The 21561-nt window shown below is 44.0% G+C and overlaps 1 protein-coding gene across 1 annotated transcript in view; it reads right to left on the bottom strand.

Annotated features, from left to right (window-relative positions):
- Window positions 1–3993: 3993 nt before the first annotated feature.
- nphp4 (nephronophthisis 4) overlaps window positions 3994–21561 on the bottom strand; it is a gene marked incomplete at its 5' end in the record, with an annotated part of 147814 nt that continues 130246 nt past the window's right edge. The window contains 9 exons of the mRNA XM_079226846.1: window positions 3994–4280; window positions 6085–6228; window positions 7931–8110; window positions 9784–9955; window positions 11313–11398; window positions 11659–11735; window positions 12359–12515; window positions 15723–15806; window positions 16444–16633. Coding sequence (XP_079082972.1) covers window positions 4140–4280; window positions 6085–6228; window positions 7931–8110; window positions 9784–9955; window positions 11313–11398; window positions 11659–11735; window positions 12359–12515; window positions 15723–15806; window positions 16444–16633 — 1231 coding nt within the window. The 3' untranslated portion in view covers window positions 3994–4139. The remainder of the gene's footprint in view (window positions 4281–6084; window positions 6229–7930; window positions 8111–9783; window positions 9956–11312; window positions 11399–11658; window positions 11736–12358; window positions 12516–15722; window positions 15807–16443; window positions 16634–21561) is intronic.

Here is a 21561-nt window from a genome sequence, read left to right as displayed (position 1 = left end):
CTTTGCGAAAGTGCCTTTTGGTAGTACATGTAAACAATTTTTTTTTTAAAGCAGCGATCTCATGCACCATCAAAAACCCACAATCATGACAAAACATGCATCCCTTCAATGCAGCAAAAATGTTGAAAATTGTACAGTTATCAAAAAAGTATGTTATGTTAGAATGTCAGTGTTGCCTTTGATCCAAGCCTCAGAAAGCAATATCCCAAAGAGCATATTTTTTTAATCTCAGAAATATTCCCTTTCTACCTTTTTTTCAATCTTGTAAGACTTACCCATGTTATGCAGTGAACTTCACTGCGGTGGTCTCGTCTCTAGATGCATTAAAAACATAGCGATTTAAATCTCTGCAGACAGAATACGCAGACAAACTACAAAAAATACAAACATACAGTCCTCAATTTCGCAATTGTCATTCACACCATGTATCTGCCCGTCATAAAATCTTTAAGAGGGCACTGGCCCACAATACATCTTTAGTTTATTATTCCACTAATGTGGCCTAATGAAGGAATTATTGTTGCCCAGAGTCCACAGCAAAACGTTTCTTCTTTCTCACAGAAGCAAGACTTTTAAGCCGGAGGGGGAATCTATTTATTTGGCACAGCCTTCATCTAGCGTACCTCCTGTACCAGCAGTTGCTCTCCCCTTTCCTCTCTTGACTCGAGTTAATTTACAGTTTCAATTTATGCATTTAGCTGACACCCCGATCTAAAGTAATTAACAGTGAGGGAGCATGCGAAGTTCACAAATTGTTCAAGGACACTTGGACCACATCACTGACAACGGGCATAATTTGTAGCTGCTGCCGTTAATGAACCATTGACCCAGTTATAGAACAGTCTCACGCCTGAAGACCACCATAACATTATCTTTGGCATTCATCCCCAGCTATACAATAAATTAGCAGCAATGAGCACTGATGGCATTAGTGGCTCACATAAGGAGGACACTTACTGTGCATTTAAGACCCATATATACACAAGGTGTGCATGATTTTTGCCTGCAGCCTCTGCAGGGGTTCTTTTCCCCTCTAGTGTAAACCCATGACGTTTGCAGACACAGAACTATGAACCCACACAGCAGCCATGGAGCTTTTCCACCAACAAAAGCACTGTGGCAAAAAGAAAGAAAGAAGAGAGAAGCAATTCCTCTCCGCTGCATTGGCAAGGCGGTGCTGCAGAAGAGGACTCTGGTGGGAAAAAAGCGTGGTGCCACGGGCAAAAAAAAGTTCAACAACAGCAAAAGAAATGCTGCATCATCTGGCACAAACTGCTCGTCAAATGCCTGTGAGTGTGCACACCAGGTAGTATTTAGCAAATTTGCTGCTTATTTTTCCCCTTTTTTATTTGTCCTAAAAGGTAGCGCTATAAGAGAAAGACCAGGGAAACCAAGACATGTCCTTTGTGCTTGACAGTCAGGGGAAGGACCTGCAGAGACGGGTAACGAGCTAATTGAATTCCAATCTGTTAAGCGCTCGTCCTCGCACCGCTAATCTGACCCAGGTCTCCGCTCTTCGAGATAAAAGGAGACAGCTGCTTTAACCCGAGTTCTCCTTTCCTTTTCTCTTGCTTCATTCCAGAGTTTTCAAACCAGTTGTGACATCACTGATTTAGGACGTGGCAAGGTGTAGACATGCTTTGATTGTTCTTCTTTTTTTCATTTCTTTTAGATTTTTCTGGAACTAACATCTCAAACAACCCCTCTGCTGTAGTTCGTGTGTGTTCCTCAGTGTAATGGTCTGCAGCTCAAGGTGACTTGCAACAAGACACACAGTCTCTCTCGTCTCAGCTTGTACGAGTGCGATTCAGGCCAGCGGTGTACATGAGGAGGAGGGCTGGTTGCTAGGATGCATATTCCTCCAGTTACAAAGCTCTTTGATACCTGTGTCGCTCTCTCCTCTCATAGACATGCACCCACTCACATGGCTCAGACAAGGCACTTAGACACACACAAAGACCACACAAACGCACCACGCGGTGTAGGCCTGTTTTTTCCCCCCCTCCAGAACGGGGTAATAACAACCACTCTCCAGCATAATACCGAGGCAGACTTTCCGCTGGGCAGCTAGACAGGAGCTGTCTAACCACACTAATGAGGTGAACAGACAGCGGGAGCAGTTGTGGCGGATGTCTGTGCTCCCTCAGGAGGAACCGACAACAACCGGACCGGCACCGCTAATAAGGCGTCAGTGCTGCCCGGCCCCACGCTGGGAGAACAACCATGGAGCTCACGCTGAAGGCTGCTGCTCAGGCCAGGAGGCAGGCACGTTTGAACTACACACACAGACATACGCCTCATCGGCCTCCATACTGCTGCTGTCAGTGATCTATTCTCTCATGTTCGTGCTGGCTTGGAGTTTGGAGAAACAGTCAGAGTTTGGTATGGCGGAGTTAAGAGCGTGGACATTGTCCCACACAGTTAGGTAGCTACCGAGCTGCAGCTGTGAAAAATAGCTTCATAAAAACGGAACCTTCGAAAATGATCTGTATTGCTTAAGGTTCTGGGCCCGATAGAAAGATGGATTGCCTCAGACATTTGGTATGTATGTGTCATTTCTTTCTTTATCACACCCCCTCCCACACACCTTTATTTAAATGCATTTACCTTTTCTTATATCATTTCTGTTCTTTGTGTGCTTATACATCGTATATCCTACTTACCGTTACAATTGTGTTTTGATATGTCATATTGTACATTAGTAATGGTGCAGTAGGTGATGGTTGCTTATGCGATGTTTTTGTACAGCTTAAAAGAAAACTAGCAAAAATGATGACCAATGGCCACACAGGATTTCGTCCCCTATTTCATATTATTCAGTATTCAGAGTAGAAAAAGATTACTTCAGGGTCAGTATGACTAGGAGATATAATCACACATGGCACACAAGATACAATTTTAAAGATCTGAAGCCTACCTTTAAGCCGACTGTACAAAGTTGCACGGAGCATCTTTGAGCATAAGAAGCAGAACAGGTTCCACGGGCGACAAATTACTAAGTAAATAAAGCTTTAATGTGTGTTTCTGTAAGATGTTAACATATTTACATATAACAGAGGAGACAATGAGGCTTCTGCTTCAGACAAGGTAAAGATGAAGTGCATCCGGCTTGGTTGCCATCTTCTTTTTATTAGCCTTTGCTGCTGTGCCGAGGCTTATTTTGCAGCCTGCATTCTAATGAGGGAGAGAGCGAGGAGGGAGAGGGTGGAGGGGGGGGATTGTGTAACTGTGTTACATAACACAATGTGCATGGCCTTCTCTCTCTCTCTGTATCTCAGGCAGAGCGACCGGGAGCGAGCAGGAAGGAGAAGATGGAGTTTTTTTCGGGGTGCTGGTGTTAATGAGGGTGATCTGAAGAGGTGTGTGTGCCTCATATCTCATTAAGGCCCCGTTTCTAATAACGCCACTGATGAGGATAAGTTGTTTGGGAGGCAAGGGGACTCGGAGAGCGGACCCCTGGCTTGTCTTAGATTAAAACTCAACCATCAAGTGGCATTCAAGTGGGTTTGCTGGGTAATTAAAGTCGATAAAATGTTATTGCTTTCACCCTCTGCCCACGTGGTCGGTCGGGGATAAACCGGCAGACATTTGCTGGACATTTCCAAAGAGGACAGATCACAATTAGGATTCAGCCTCGACGTTTATAGTGTTGCTTTTGTGCTGCTGTGCTGATTACGAAACACACAAAAAAACTGTTTTTCTTCAGTTACTTTAGCAGATTTTTGTTTCTTTCTTGCTCCCTAATTTTCACTTTTATACATAAATTAATATCTTAATGTAGTTTCTTCTTTCCCGTGGTGTATAGTTTAGTAACCTGAAGGTGTGTGTCCAAAGCTTTTTAGAGAAAGTAGCTATGCCTGCCTGTTTTGCATATGATGCCTTTGATTTTTTTTTACTTTTGATTTGATCGTGGAGCTCATTCATTCATACAGTACAGAACACACACTGTACACAGGGCTGAAAACACCACGTGATTAAAAAAAACAACTTTATTCTCGTCGTAAATCTGATAATACAAAATTGTAGAAACTTTACAGCTCATGTGAGTTTTTTTTACCAGAAAATAGATTCAAAACACAGATCAGGCATCATTCCCGGGGAGCAGTTTGTACTCGCTGTTCGAAACCGACATCACCGGTTCACGAGTAGTTGACTTTCACACAGAAGGTCTCCTCCGTCTTCTCCTGCAGGTTGTTCACGTAGACCAGTATCTCCACTGAGCCGGGACTCTGGCTGGGGGCGAATCGTAGTCCGATGGTGTAGCTTTCTCCCCCGCTGATCTGAAACAGTGAACGCAACACAACGAGCATGCTTCATGAATGCTTCGGGCAAGTGATGCTGCCTTTTCCTCTTCAGCTGGTAACTCTTAACTGATCTGTTGCACGAATGTTGGGAGTCTTCTGACTTGATTTGATTTTGCATTACTTTGCAGTTATTATTTTGTTTGAATATATCAAATCAAATATCAAATAGCTAACTTTCTAAAGCAACAGTCTAACAGATGTGATGCCATTACTCACAAGTAAAGACCTCCATACGGTATGGCTTTACAAAAATAATAAAACACCAAAGTGCTAAGTGTTATTTTATTGCAATGTAATACATATCCTGTATATGGTGCGAAAGCTGCTCCACAGTGCTGCTGTGTATCCTCACTGTGGGTTTCAACTGCCTGTAAACGAGAATTGTGTGAAACCAGAGAATGATTACTCCAATGCGTTCATCTCAGTTTGTCTCTTCATCCAGAGGGAAACTGTGATTATTCTTTTCCCTAAATAAAGGCACACCAAGGCTTATGTTTGGAATGTGTTTGTAGTCAAGGCTCAAAGTGTGCAAAAAGGCCCTTACCTGCTCTCTGTTTTCTTTTCTCAGTATTTCAAATCGGACCAGAACTCTCTTCTCGTATTTTTCGGTAATAGCCAGCAATGGAAGTATCGGTCAATTTGGGGGGATTTATGCCGTAATTTTCCCCAAAAGCACAGCAGTATTGATCTGTGCTCTGCTTTCCCTGCCGACAGCTGGTTTTTATCATGGTGATGTGGATCACAAAAGAGAGACGCGTCTCCACGTTTGCTTAATGCTGCGGGCATTGTGAATTCTTTATAAGACACCTGGCTCCTCGCTGACAAGACGGAAAAAAACAATGGGCTGTTTTTCCCTTTCCCCACCTTCTTCTGTCTAATTGATGCAGTGTCCTCTGGACAGCAGCAGTGAGACTCTTAAATAGTTTATGTGGAAACAGACTCCCTTTGGGTCTCATTCGTTTATTTGTTAATCTAAAATGCTGGTTTTCCATTTGTTTTGCCGTTTCATCACACCTCCAGTCAATGGAAGGCAATGATGGTGGAGACTCCGGTACTTCCTGTCTGTGTGTGAGTGAATGAGCTATTACAGACACTCGCTGAGGTAGACAACATAACAATAAAACACCAGCAGTAATGTCTTTGTTGTATTCCTCCTGTTTCGAGTCTGGAGGCAAACAAGGAAACCATCACTTATCTCACAGCTGAGGAATGGGCAGCCAACACGAGAGGCCAGAACTCATCGCATGGCTTTTACTCACCTGTCAAGATGCCAGGAAAGACAGAAACATTCCTTCATATCTGTTACGGTTGAAACGTTTCTTTTCCACACAAAAGTTTCACTTTTTTAAATGTGTTATGTTGCAGCGCAGCCAGTTCATGATTTTAGCTGAGAGTGACTTTTGAGCCTGATACGTGGAGGAAAAGTCTTTCTTGGTGAAACAATTCAATATAACATGTCCACTGTGTTGTGTTCTGGCTGCACTACAGCTCCACTATCACTCTGTTGCAGTTCAAATTTCCTATTTTGAGTAGAAAAACAACAACCTTGCTTACATCAATAGCAGCTATTTGCTCTGCAGTATTTAAATTACTTTACAATTTAATTAAATTAGGTTTGGAAAACGTTTGCATTGTTATTTCCATACTGATCAAAAGCATCATTGGTCGGTAGGACTCTCCATTACAGCCCTCACCAACAAAGACAAGGTCTAGGTGGTAATTAAAGACAGTATTGATTTTTCTCTCTATGAGAGTAGGAGGACTGCATCTCTTATCTCACCTGGAATTTCTCCTCTTTGAACTGGAGCAGGTCCGGATGGTCAGAGCGGAGCAGAAAGGAGCGGCGGCTGGTGTATGGGTTGGTGTAGGTGATTTTCCTGGAGCTTCCACGGCCTCCACCGACTGGGACACACACTTCAAATGCCTGCACACGCGCACGCACACACACACACACGCACACAATTAGTGCCATAACTAATTTGCCACTAAATGTAGATTAGAATCGATGACTGTTTACACTAATTGAATCACTCACACACACACACACACACACACACACACACACACACACACACACACACACACACACACACACACACACACACACACACACACACACAGTGCTTGCTACAAGATACAAGAAAGGCAAGTGCAAATGATTCAAGATTAGAAAAAAAAATTCTATGGATTAGACGGAGAGCAGCATCACCGGCATGCATCACTTAGGAGAGGAACACATTTAGACACTTGGCTGTAATGTCAACATAACCTTCAATAGTCAGTTGGCTGCTTGAGAAGGCAGACAGCAGTTGTAGAGGGGATTGTCTTTGAGTGCAGGCCTGGGATCAGCTGTCCTTCGCCTTTTCTTGACACTAGTCATAAATGCATTGGGAATATCCAGCTGACCCAGGAACCCACCAGGATGGTTCAATGAGCAGTGAATGTGACTCAGTCACCAGTGGCTTTGAGTTACACAGACCTTGAAGGGAGCTGTTCATCATATCAATGTTCTTTGGAAGTGCAGAAGGAAAGCCGCAGTAAGAACTGCATCTCAAATCATGCTGGCAGTTTCCACATAAGAGCACTCCACCGATGAAGCTTCGCACTACCATAACACTGTTTGGACTCAAAAAATATCAAAAATATAACTAGGGATTGCCCACAATGCAACTTGATCGCACACTTCTTTATAACTCCACATGTTGACTGGATATCAGAAGTGGACGTATTCCCCGTGACATCACCCATTGGTTTGTGCTAAATACAACACAGGGCTCTCAAGTGTCACACATTGAGCGTGACTGTCACGCATTTCGGTCTTAAGTCACGCCCTCCCGCCACAGATCGTATTTCTCACGCTGAAAAAAAACTCTAGGCTATTTAATGTGCCGCAGCGCGCAAACATGACCTGGTCGCGCTGCCCTCACCATGGAGGAATCAAGCGCGTCTCCCCCGAATCCCCTGGAGGTCTGCCGTGAGGTGCCACTCATCAGCCAATCAAAAAAAAGACATGGGCTACACGAATAGCCAATCAGAAAAACGTCTGACAACAAGGTGAAAGGATCAAATTTACATTTTTTGACTGTGTACGCTGACAGTTTACTAACCAGCTAGTTTGGCAGGCGTTGGCAGCTGGCCAGTGTGAGCACGTTAGCATACAACTAGCATGCTACTGGTTACCTGGAAAGCAACAGTAGCTCGCCAGCTAGGCGCTCAAATACTTCCTACTTCACCAAGCATCCGAGCACTTTGTACAGTAAAGTACACTCAGATGTATATGTAATCGCGAAGTGAGGAATTATTTGCGACTTGGAGGCAGTGCAAGAGCTGTAAAAGATCAAAAGATTGATCAAGAAGGACCTGAATTTAAAGGAAACTATTTTACAGTGTCGATCATCATTTGATCGATCATCATTTGTAGCAGAGGCTGCGATAAGAAGGTCTGTGATTTGGACTCTGCAGTGGTCAAACCATTTGTACTTTCGGCAGATGCCTGGCACCTGTCGCGGGAACAGTAAAGAAAGGAGTGACACCAACAGCCTCACCAACTGGAGAGTGATGGAGTCATAATGAACACACACGTATTGCCATTTTAAGTAGACGGCCAAGGACAAAACGACTGCTACCTTGGACAGCACAGGCCGGTGGACGTTGAGACAGAGCAGCCAGGAAGTGACCAGCCGCCGGTTCTCCACATCCACCGCGCTCACGTACAAGAAGCGGCTTCCCGCTCGCCACGGTTGCAGCTTCAGCTGGAGCTCCTGCACCGCTCCGGGAGGCAAAACGAACACACCCTCTGGGTCCACCTACAGAAGAGGAAAGCGTGAGTTTGGCCGACCGGTGCGGTGATTTGGATTGGTAGTGTCGTGAAAGTGGGAAAGAGATGATTCAGAGAAATAGAGACATTGACCAAGTGATAGAAAGAGCAGGATACAGTATGGAAGAGAAGATAGACATTTAATAAGAAGAGGGGGACACATAATTAATGGGAAAATGTGGTTAACAGTCTAAGAGTAAAATAAAGGAGGTGTTCGGATTATAGAAGAGTGGGTGAGAGAAAGGGCGAATGAGGTATTGGGAAAAGAGAGGAGGCAGGCAATGAAATGAGAGAAAGTAGAGGCAGAAAAGTGACAGAAGGATGTGAGAATGAGATTCACTGTGTGGCTCCTTTTCAATCTGTTGAGAAAAGCAAAGCTATTCTCTGGCGGTGAGCTTTATCCGCTTTTATAAGACTCCTCCGTTGCATTCCACAGTGAGCTAACCTGCCGAGAGTCAGATCAAAGCGGGCGCTGATGCATACGGTGAAATAAAAAAAAAGAAAAAAGAAAGAAAACATCTGTCGCTCTTTTAGTCTGTATCCCGCTTCTTCAGGGAGAGCACGTTCGGGTCGTACTGTATGCACCCACTGTGACAGTCCGTCACTTTTGTTTAGTTTTAAATGAGTGAGTAATATGCAATGCCCTTTTACCGCAACTCTGTATGAAAAGCGTCGTCAAACTCTCTCCGTTCTTTTACCCAGTTAGGAAACGATCTTAAAATAGAACCCGACACTCCCTGAACATATTTCCATATGTTCAGGGAGCATACACTCATTACACATTTTTCGGATCGTGTTAAATTGTGCCGCGACATATGATATGATTGCAGGAGCCAATAGAGAACCGACTGAAATGAAATGTAAAGACCCATTACGCTGTCAATCCCCATTTGTACATTCTTGATAATGACCTGGAGTTATTACAAAAGAGACTGTTGATGTGACATTGTTTCCTGCTGCTAAGTGAGAGCAATTTGCCTGAAATCATTTTTGGATCTGCGGGTTGAATATTGCAAAGACTGAAAGAAATATGTCAAGAACAAAGCTCTCAACTTCTCATTAGAGAAGTTAGATTCAAGGTATGATTTGAGCTTTTTTATTTCCACTTGTTCCTCTTTCTCTGTATGTTCCTTCCCATTCGTGTCAGACGTGTTTTTGTCTCAGTTTGGAAAATCTGAAATAATATAGAAAAGGAAAGGCAAAAGTGAATTGCGCCAATGCCTCATTTTAGATTAAACACAGCAATATGGATTAACTGGGAGGATGTACTTTTGCTCTAAACACTGTTGGCTGCAAGCTCGTGATCGCTTATCAAATTACGGGGACAATCGCACATGATCTGAAAAGACCCCAAAATAATTAGACTTAATCCAAATTGACCCAAATATAGAAACAACACTTGCAGCAGCGTGATGCTCCACCAGTTAGCAAGCAGCTAGAGTCCAAAAGAGCAGCGACACATACCACATACACACCTTTAAAAGACATTTTCTACTGCAATGGTTGTGAGGCTCACAAGATTAGAGCTGGTTGAGGGTCTGCTTGGATCTTCTTGGTTATTAGACATACATCAAAACACAGGCGTACAACAAGACCTTCTCAGACTCTGAATTTGTACCTGGCAGGACATAAGTGTTGAGTTACTCTTGGAGATGTGCGTACCTCGATCTCCTGGGGGTGTGATGAGAAACATTTGACCTTGCGAACAGCCTGCTTCCCCCTGAGCACCAGCGATTGACAGTTCCGCTGGCCAGTCACACAGCTAACGTCCACCCGCTCCAGGAAATGCACATAAATCTGCCAGATCTGGGAGGGCGCTGCCATCCACTTATCACTACGGAGGAAATCATCATCAGAAACAATTAAGATGAAGCCCCCCTAGAGACGCAGCAGGATCAGCACGAGGTCGGAGATGAGAAGGGCTGATCTACGGCTGTTTGAGCATTTTAAAAAAAGCAGCAACAACACTATCATTATCATAATCACCCTCTCACTGCTGAGAAGAGGGGAATTCAGTCTCAGTGGCCCTGTAGCTAACTAAGAGAGCTGTGAGTGGGAGGCGATGCAGTCACCTACTCAGCCTCTGCTCTGTGACAACCGCACTAAAGGAGCATGTGGAGACATTTGGAATGAAATTCAGGGGTTTCTGGAAGACACGATATCACCTGTGTTGGATTTGAGCTGCTAATGAGTGATATTTTCAGGTGATTTTTACACATTTTTGCTGCAAATATTCACACTGGATTGCATTGGATTTTGCCTTATGGCAAAAATAAAAATATATATATTCATTCTTAATAATTTCAAAAACATTTCCCTCAAAACAAGGCTGGTTTACTAACACAAAAAGACTCCCTGCATGTAGGTTGGTATATGATATAAAATATCACCACAAAAGGTCCTCCTTTATTAGCTAATCTATTGGCCATGTCTTGCAGAGGTGGCCATGTGTCAAACTTTTAACTCGTCCTATAATATTTTAATTGGTATTGAGCTCACATGCTTCATATTCTTGAATGACTTTGTGTTAAATCTACTTACTGCACACTATTTGACACACAGAAAAGCCTCGGGACAGGTCGTATTATTCCAGCATAGGAGGACTGGATGAGCACACTGTTTAGGCATTTAATGAAGCTGCCATATGCAGTCTGCGATGTGCACTATATTTACAATAAAATGTTACCTGTGTTCTTGTTATTGACTCAATTTCCTGTACATACTTGTGACTTTGATTGGGCAATTAATATATCTCATTATAAACAAATTAAAGGTGCCCTATAGAGTTTCTGACCACTAGGACGATCACGCAATCACTCGCGTGCGAGTGTGCACCTTTGTGTCTGTCCATGGCTAATCTCACGGTCTACAGCAGCAAACTGCATCATATTTAGGGTGGCCAGTTGGGGTGGCATGAAGATTTGAATGATAACTCCTAACTTTGAATTGGAGGCAAACATTGGCCCTTCCTATTAACAAACCCACATATAACATTGATCCGATCTCTATTTGAGATTTGAAAGACAAGAGGACAGGCAGGCAGTAAGACCACCAAACCTCCATCTGATTAGTTCGTTAATTCAAGACTGCGTGAACAATGTAATTAGTCCAAAATAGAATGCTTCTTCAGGCTAAAGTGTGTATGTGTGTTTGTGTTCACTGTGTACGCCTCTGCATCAAATAATACATACGTGAAAACCATCACAAAGAACATTTTTATGTTTGGACTGGGACTCCCTGGCACTTTCAAGTACACGTCCCGAGGCTCCCCTGGCGCCTAGACAGAATCAGAGGAAAGAAAGATTTGAAATCGGAGGGCTGAAAAAACAAAAATAAACCCCACTTTAGAACTTCAAAGTGTATGGCATGATGTAAGGACAAGCCTATTGTGTATCAAAACAACGTGTCATTCTTGTGAGTTAGAATGAAGTGCTTTCCCCCTGAACAGGAATGCAGTGAAACACTTCTGCTCATATATAAGTGTGGGATGTTTTTGCGGGGACAGGAAAATGTAAGAAGATTATGTAATTCTCTCACAAGCATCCTTGTCTGGCAGATGATGTTAGGGTCACTGCAGCGTACGGAAATGTGAGTCTTGACATCTGGGTCTCCAACTGGTTAACCCAAAAAAATGGTTAGTATACAGATGGTAAATATGTGAACAAGACGTATCAAAGCAGTGTGAAGCAGTTATGCTATCGGTTTTAAACACAGTCGATTGTAAGGACAAGTTGCATGTGATATACGTTATGCTTACATAACACATAATATGTGCAGATGTGCTGTACAAGCTGTGCTATTTTTTCTAAGATTATCCATTTAATTTTTTCATTTCCTTTTCTATTTCCAGATGCCTCCCTGTTGATATTACCCCTTTTTGCAATATAAATTGCATTTTATTGTAAGATTGTTTTTGTTGTTTTCGTAAAAAAACACAATAAGGTGAAGGCAGCATACATTATTCATTCCCATCCACCTTGTAAACTGTAAATATATGTGTGTATTTATACAGGAGTATGTGCACATTTAAATGTTCCTGCTCTTCCTGGAGGGTAAGTCAGTGAACCCACTGATGATGTATGCATGAAACTAATACTAAAAATGCAATCGTATGCAAATAAATAAGATCCCACACATGTTACACACAACTATCCAAGCTACACTCAGGGATTAAGTGTGGAAGCTGCGGGACTGGGAACAATGGCTGATGGGAGATACGTGTGGTAGCCTGCAGCACCTGTGGGGTCATTCCAGGGCGGCAGGCGGATGGCTTTCTTGAGGAAGCAGAGCTCGGGATGGTAGAGCCGGAACGTCTGGTCAACAACGTGAGGCGTCGGCTCCACATTCACCTGGCAGATGGCCATCGGCTTACCGTCTTCTGCTTTGAATGTAACCTGTGGAGGGAAGGCGAAAAGTCAGCCGGGTCAACAGCATGCCGCCTCCCTGCAATGAAACGGCAGTTACATCTTCACGGGTGTTAAGAGGCAGAGATGTACAGCTTATTATAACTTGGTTCTTATCTTGTCTTTTCTCGCTGTTTTGTCAACACTGTAACTATAAAGTTAACAAATATTGAGCATGCAGACAATGTTTTACTAGATTATTGAAACCATCTTGTGACCCCTTAAAGCCCCTCTATGTGCTTGTGACCCCCTGTCAAAGATGCCGTGCACTTACTCTGTTCATAAAGAAGGATTTTTCTTTCTCAGCTGTTTAAAAAGCTTGGGGAAAGTATGTAGTATAGAAAGAAAGATAAGCTAAGTTAAGAGAAATGTTTAAAGATAGACATTTTGTGCAACAGAACTACGTGTGTATATATATTCTTATAACAAATGTATATTATCTACCATTGATCCAAACCACTTTGTGTGGAGGGTGAGCACCTGAAATGTTGGTCACAACTACCTCAGCTACAGAAAGTCAAGCGACATGGTGAATGTTCACTGTGGATTAGTTTTCCATCGTCATTTTCTCTTCCAAATAAATTGTTCTATTTTTTTTTTAAACCGCTGAATGATTGCGAGTTCATTAGTTCACCTATGCGTTCAAACAATATTGGTCATGTGTCATTCGACATTGACAGAATACCTGCATTCACATTCCTTGACTCTCTACAGAACTGGTGTTTTCCTCCCAAAGGCGGCACAGCTCTAAACAACATATACAGCTTTTTAAAAAGCAGCCTTTGTGAAATTGTATTAAAAAATTCACCACTATAAAATTTGGCTTCAATCCGACTACTGAATCCCCTACAGAGCTGCTGAATGTGCTTTGGGAGCCTGGACTGCAAAAGAACATGCATGTGGTCTGGGGCAGTGGTTCTCAACTGGTCTGGCTGCAGGACCCACCATCACCCCTGAATGACAAGCCGCGATCCAAATCGAGGATCAACTTCTCAAATTGTTTAAGGAAAAGATGGTGCAGTTTGAACCTGAGAAATGAGCAGGTAGTGGCAACTGCCCCGGCACCTGACGTGCCACCGGAAGTGCCTCTACGAGGTGCCGGTGCCACGATTTAAGCTTGCTCCTACTGCGATATTTACTGTCAATATTCACAATCCCGAGAGGATATTTTATAATTTTGCAAACCTTCTGTCCTGACCTGTCAGGTCATCATTTACTCTTATCCAAAACTTAAGTCAAAGACAAACTTATCTGGAGATTTCATGGACTGACTCGCATGCAATTTGCAGTGAATATGCATATCTCCAGTCAATGACGGACTGGCCATCTGGAGCAGTTTTTGTGGTGGTGCTGAATTTCCCACTTGTGCCAACATCGAGTCAGAATTTCCCCATGATACACCATTCATAGTCTCGGAATATAAAATCAATGTTTGGTCCAAGTCTGTTCCAAATATTTCATGATCTAATTGGCCGATTGCCAAGAAATGGAATGTGGTCACAATGTGTTTGTTCTGACCAACACTTTGCTATTGTGAGGTCCAATAAAGATGCTGCAGTGCTTAGATGACAGATTATGTCCATGTTCAAACCAACAAGGTGTTTCTCTCAATAACATAAATTACAACAATGACGGCTTTCTGAAGGCTTTTAAGCGGGAGATTACTTAAAACGATTCATAGCAATTAATAAACATGTTATGTGAAAATGATTCTTCGATGTGGAAGACCTTTGACCTCAACCCCATACAACAACTCAGAAGTTGATCCCTGCCAAACAGCAGCTGTCCAAACCGTTGATGCCCATGCTGACCCGCAATAGTGGCCGATATCTGGCTCTGCTGATGTGTGCTGACTGACAGCGGTGCCAACGCTGGCATCCTGACAGCGCTGCTGTTGGGGCTTGTCAGTTTTAGCGGGACACAGATTTGATCCAGACCCAACCTCTTTGACCTCTTGACAGGATTTTTGCTCAGAGCAGCAGTGCTGACACTGGCGCACACACACACACACACACACACACACACACACACACACACACACACACACACACACACACCCTAGGCGGACACGCGGACAAACTTGGCAGACTGGCAAATATTTCATCACCCCGTGCAATGGAGGAGCTTTAGGGTGCTGTACTCTACACGAACAACAGGATTATTACGAGGTACAGGTCAGCGAATGGTTATGATACCCTTTTTTCTTTTTGCAGCATAAATGTGCCCATTAAAGCTCACGTCAGAAGAGACAGGGCCGGCATTGCAATTTCAACGGTTTCACAAGGAGCAGAAGTTAATTTCGGTGACAGCTGTAGCATGCAGAGGCTGCAGACGAGCGCGTTACATCACACGGAGATGTAGAGCACATCGTCTTATCTGTAGTACATCCGAACAAGCACATTGACATTGTTTCTCCCTCCTCTAAACTTCTTGATATTATAAATGGTTGAATAAGTGCATAAAATGGGAGAATAACTTCAGAGTATTACTATTCATGCATGGTTCATTTAAAGTAGATTAGCCAGACTTGTCAAGCTGTCCTCCAATCGGAGATAGTTTAACCCTCCAGCCAGACATTTACCAGTTGGAGAAGATAAACAATGTTCAGGAAGATAAAAGTGATTTCCAGCATATAATTTCGCCTGACAATCTTGTCTGGATAGTGTAACTTTTTTAAGTAGTTGACACTTCAAAGTGTTCTTTGTGTCTGCGCTGCGACTGTGTGGGAGAAGAGAGGAGGGAGGAGGCGGTGCACTGCCACTCCGCAGAGACTTGCCTGGGTGTGTGTGTGTGTGTGTGTGTGTGTGTGTGTGTGTGTGTGTGTGTGTGTGTGTGTGTGTGTGTGTGTGTACACTGCATGTTGTTAGACTTGGGGATGTACCAGGAAGTTAACCCAAATAAATTCCAGATCAAAAGCTTCATACTAGTTTAAGTGGCTTTGTCTTCCTCTACTTCAGTGAATACAACAATCAATTCGCTAAGAATTAACAATGTTTCAAATGGACTATGTTAAAGCTCTTATCATGGCAGAAACATGATGTACATCCACATTGCATCTCAAATCCATAGCTTAGTATAATTCCAGCTGGGAGGCAGGCAAGCGAGGGATTGAGGAGCAGGCGACTACGGAAAGAGATAAGAAAGGTCCAAATAATACACAGAAAATATTGCTCAACGCATCAGGGGCACTCTCTGTACCTTAATGGTCTTGGCAGCAACAATGTTGGACAGATTCTTCTTGGCCACCTGGGAACCTTTGCCTGTCGGTTGAAAGCTCGGTCCCTGTGAGGATTTGATAAGGAAACAGAATAGTTATCAACATTGATCATCTATCCAAAAAAAAAGAGCAAATGGCCGCAAAGAAAATATCACATGTGCACATCAGGCAAGAAAAACTGTGAAAGATCACAAAAAGCAGAAAAGAGCCAAAGGGTGGAAAAAAAAACCTCTTCAGGAGATAATATGTAAACGCTCCCTCTGGCACCAAATTAACTACGGAGCCTAAATTGCCATTACACGTGTATAACTTGCCTCTGGGATAGATCAGTTATGTTTAACAACCCTCAAGTGGTGACATTTACATCGATGAAATTTAAACTTTCCCTGCTCCACCCCGTATTCCCTCGCTGCTCTCCATGTTTGGACCACCCAAGGCCAATCAATTTAAAAAAGATTTCCTCACAACTGGAATCAATAAGTCGAGTTGTGAAGCGCTGCGACATCAGAAGCGAGAGGGAGATCTGACATTTTGCGGTGATGGAAATATGCAGTCACTGGACAAATCCAAGCATAACATCCGACCGCTGGAATATAATCCTGTTTGTCGCAGCGTGCAAAATGTACCGTTCCTCCAACATGGTTTTATAAGCTGACCATTCCGAACCGTTCCATCGGCATCGACCTCCGGTCCCCACTGTACCTGAAGGGCCATGGTGTGGTCGCAGAGGAAACTCTGGTACTTCAGTGGAATGTGGATGCTCTCCTTGGGGCGAAGGTAAACCCGAGGACCTGGAGCACCTTCCTCCGAGTGGAACATGTTCTCCTCCAGCGGGGTTGGGGTTTTGGTTAGTGCTTTGAAGTAACGCCACTCCTCTGTATTAGTGATGGCACTGGATGGAAAGATTAAAGGACATGCGAGTGAGATGAAAGCGGGCTCCTGTATATTTTAAGAGATCTATCCGGGATCAGAGATGGAATAGTCTCACTCTCAGGAACAAAAGTCTCAACTGAACATTGTTCATTACATCCTGCATACGCTACGATGGAACCAAACGGAACAACAACATATTGGCGCTGTCGCTGCCTGTACTATTAGAGTCCTCACGGGATTTTGGCGAAACATACCGATCGCGATGGTAAAGAAAATGCCACGGGATTAAAGTCCGTTTGTATCATGTCAGGAAAATGAATGTACTAATTTTCATGACAATATTTGTGTACGATTCCACGGGAAACAGTCATGTCTGAGTATCCACCACGGGAAATCATCAGGAGAGTCTGAATAAGCTCAGGGAATTCAATTTGATTTCTTTTTTTTGTGCGCAAAGGGAATTTTGGCCTGATGGTGGTGTCAGAGGGTCATTAAATGTGTTATCTCAAAGCCCGTGACCCTGAGAATATCATCTGATGTGTTTTTACCAGACTTGATAAAGCGCATTCAGTAAAGACGTTTTCAAAGGCTGAAAACTCCCTATGACTACGAACTGATCTTCATGGGCACAATCAGTGAAATACCCTTTTTAAAATGAAAATTCCCAGTGTCATGTTTTTTAAGGTTATGTCCTATAAATCATGTTAGTAAGTCACAAACGTTACCATATGCTGTGCATTAATGAGCGACTGTAAAACATGCCTACACGTCAGAGCTGCAAACAGGTGACAAGATATGAAACCAAAAACCTTTTAGCGATTTCAATATGCAAATGAACCCTTTCGGAGTGTTTTTAGAGTGCTAGAATACAATGAGAAAACAACATCTCGTTTTAATAAACAAATGCTTTTATCTGCATTTTGAATCTTTCAATCACAACGTCCAACAACGGGCAAAAGATGGGCCACAGGATAAGCTGCCACTTGAAGCCAAGTTCACACGACACAACTTTCAAAGTCGTCAGATCGCTGCACTGTTCACACGACACACGTTGCAATCTTGTGTTGGAGAGGCTTGAAGTCGTTTTATTTTTCTCACTACAACACTAGCCGGCTAGAAATCTGGGAAGCGGCTTCGATGTATCAGCGTGTGCTTTTGTCAAGGAGCTGGAAAAATGTGTAGCATGAACAATAGGAGTAAATTAAAGTATTAATGCACAAGCATTAAAATATACTTCAAGGACTAACAGTAAAAAGTACTCATTACGCAGAATGGTCTCTTCCAAAAAATATATATTATTGCATTCTAATTGCATTAATGTATTAATCCTTTTAATGTTGCGGCGGGTAAATGGGGAACTAAGTTAAATGCATTTATCCATATATTATATTTTACTTTACATACTGCTGCAGGGTTTATGCATATCCCCCCTGGTAACAAATAAGGCCACACTGACATAATAATACTATTGTGAATTACTTATTGATTATATTTGTTATTATTAATCTGGGGGCAATGTGAAATGTCAGAGATACAGAAGACACAAACACCAGAGCAACAATAATGTGGTGTAATTTATCTTTTACATTTACAAAGATGTGCTGAGCTGGAGTTGGCTAGAAGAGTCTCAATCTGAGAATCTGATAACTCACAGCAGAAAAAAAATTGTGAGCTCACACAATTCCCTTTTTAAATATTGCAAACATTCAGCAGTTAGAGCGCAACCGTATAATTTTCTTGGTGTCATGGTTCTGGCCAACTTCAGAATTCCAATATTTATTCTGTTTGCTCTGTTCTTGGTCTCCACTGAATCCTGAGAGAAATGTCTGGCTCTTTAGCCACTAAATGCCCCCACCATGTTCACCAGATAGCCTGTGAATCCATATATCTACTGTTTGGTGTTGAGCAGGTGTACAGTGGGTTATTATAGATTTTTTTCGCTGAAAACTGCTGCCTGCTATGGCTGATAATGATGCTATGAGGGTGGTGAGAGTGAACCCAAACAGTGAAGTTGTGGGCCTGACAGCTAAACAATGAGCCGAATTTGGATGGTTATTTGACTATAAAATAATAGATTTCTTTTTTTTTAGAAACAGGATGTTTTTTTTCAAACCTCAGAAAAAAGTGATACAAGCTGTGATTGTAGTTAATAGGGTTTGACAGGCTTTTCTCTTTTTTTTTTAACCCACAAATTTCAAAGGAAATGGCAGACAGAGGAAAATAAAACTACATAGTAAAATAAAAACAAATTACACAAAATAATAGAATGAACAAAACAAAAACAACAAGCAAACAAATGAAAAGGGGAGGGGGGAGGGTGGTTAGCTGTTGGCAGAGGGCTGGTTATTTACATAAGAAAGGAAAGGGTCTCAGGTTTTATGAAATTTCTTCAGAGATCCTCTGACAGTATGTTTGATTTTTTCAAGGTGTAAAAATGACATTACCTCTTCATACCAGGAGTATGTTTGGGTTCTTCCAATGTAGCAGTATCTTAGAAACAGGATGTTTGAGTGGATGTATATCCTTTACATTTGATGCAAGACCATGGGAAAACATGGGAAATATTCCTTACATTCCAGATCTATTCTCTCCGAGAGATCACATAATGCATCTAAAACAATACAAGTATCTTTAGTGCAGATATACACTTCAGATTTCCCAGTCTGACAAACTAAAACTGGCAATGTAAAGTTCACTGTAGAGCCAACAATCGAAGGGAGCCAATTCCACGGTCGAGCGACCAACACGCAGAACACAATGCTTCCCTTTAATTACCGCCGGCAGCTTTCATAAAAGTGCATGGAGGTCAGCAAAAGCCCCCCCTCCAATCCCCAACAAATGGATTTCCAGGGAGAGAGCAACAGGAACAGATAAGACGCTCTGGCAGAGGGAAGTCTTGTCTTCGTTCTTTCCTCTTCCTTTGAATGCAAACATTTCACGCACAAATGCATAAAGGGAAGTACTGCTTTAAACATCAAAGGTTCCAACCCATGGGCAGGGAGAGGGGGGATTTCTCTCAATAGGAGCACGAGAGTTTATGAATTTCTCAGGGCCCCACCTCGCTAACATTAGGGCGAGATGCAACAGTCAATTCCATGCAACTTATTTGCAAATTCACCCCCCCTGTGCGCTTGAAATAAAAGCGTTTTGCCTGTGGCTCATCACGACAACAAAGAGTGTGTGTGTGTGTGTGTGTGTGTGTGTGTGTGTGTGTGTGTGTGTGTGTGTGTGTGTGTGTGTGTGTGTGCGCGCGTGTGTTTCACCTGAGCATTAATCTAAATAAATATATGGGTTGATTCATCCATCCATCCATCCACTATCAGCCGCTTATTCGGGGTCGGGTCGCGGTGGCAGCAGGTTCAGCAGGCCGACCCAGGCTTCCCTCTCACCCGCAACACTTTCCAGCTCATTCTGGGGGATCCCGAGGCGTTCCAAGGCCAGCCGGGAGATATAATCCCTCCAGCGTGTCCTCGGTCTTCCACCTCAGCTGACTCCTTTCGACACGAAGGAGCAGCGACTCGACTCCAAGCTCCCCCCTGATGTCCGGGCTCCTTACCCTATCTCTAAGGGTGAGCCCGGCCACCCTGCGGAGGAAGCTCATTTCGGCCGCTTGTATCCGAGATCTCATTCTTTCGGTCACAACCCAGAGTTCGTGACCATAGGTGAGGGTTGGAACATAGACCGACCAGTAAATGGAGAGCTTCGCCTTCCGGCTCAGCTCCCTCTTCACCAAGACGGACCGGTACAGCGCCTGTTTTATTGGTGCAGCCGCACCGATCCGTCTGTCGATCTCCCGCTCCACCTTACCTTCACTCGTGAACAAGACCCCGAGATACTTGAACTCCTTTGCTTGGGGTAGGCAGTTTGTCCCCACCTAGAGGGAGCAATCCACCGGTTTCCGGCAGAGCACCATGGCCTCAGATTTGGAGGCGCTAACTCTCATCCCTGCCGCTTCACACTCGGCTGCAAAACGCCCCAGTGAATGCTGGAGGTTACAGTCCGAGGAGGCAAACAGGACCACATCATCCGCGAACAGCAGAGAGGCGATCCCGAGACTCCCGAACCGGATCCTCTCTGCCCCCTGGCTGCGCCTAGATATCCTGTCCATGAAGGTCACGAACAGGACCGGTGATAAAGGGCAGCCCTGGCGGAGGCCAACACCCACCGGGAACGTGTCTGACTTATTACCGAGGATACGAACACAGCTCCTACTGCAGACGTACAGAGACCGGATGGCCCGTGCCAACGGGTCCGGCACCCCATACTCCCGCAGCACCCCCCACAAAAACCCCCGAGGAACCCGGTCGAAAGCCTTCTCCAAGTCCACAAAGCACATGTAGACTGGTTGGGCAAACTCCCAGGACCCCTCCAGTAGTCTTGCAAGGGTAAAGAGCTGGTCCACTGTTCCACGACCGGGACGGAATCCGCACTACTCGTCTTGAATCTGAGGTTCGACAAGTGGTCGGAGCCTCCTTTCCAGCACCCTGGCATAAGCTTTTCCCGGGAGGCTGAGCAGTGTGATGCCACGATAGTTTGAGCAAACTCTCCGGTCCCCCTTCTTGAAGATGGGAACCACCACCCCGGTCTGCCAGTCCATTGGCACTGTTCCCGACCCCCATGCGACACTGAAAAGGCGTGTCAACCAAGACAGCCCAACAATGTCCAGCGCTTTCAGCATCTCAGGGCGGATCTCATCCACCCCTGGCGCCTTGCCACCAAGGAGCTTTTTGACTACCTTAGCGACCTCTGCCAGGGATATGGGAGAAACCACCCCAAAGTCTTATGGCGCTGCCCCCTCTCCGGGGGACATATTGGCCGGGTTTAGGAGTTCCTCAAAGTGCTCTTTCCACCGCCCGACGATGTCCCCAGTCCGGGTCAGCAGTCCCCCCCCCCCCCCTGCTGAGAACAGCCTGGGGTAGCCCCTGCTTTCCCTTCCTGAGCCGTCGG

This window comes from Taurulus bubalis, assembly GCF_910589615.1.
Source record: "Taurulus bubalis genome assembly, chromosome: 11".
In the NCBI taxonomy this organism is placed as follows: domain Eukaryota; kingdom Metazoa; phylum Chordata; class Actinopteri; order Perciformes; family Cottidae; genus Taurulus; species Taurulus bubalis.
Note: the sequence above shows the minus strand (reverse complement) of the source record. Positions and strands in the feature narration are given on the sequence as shown.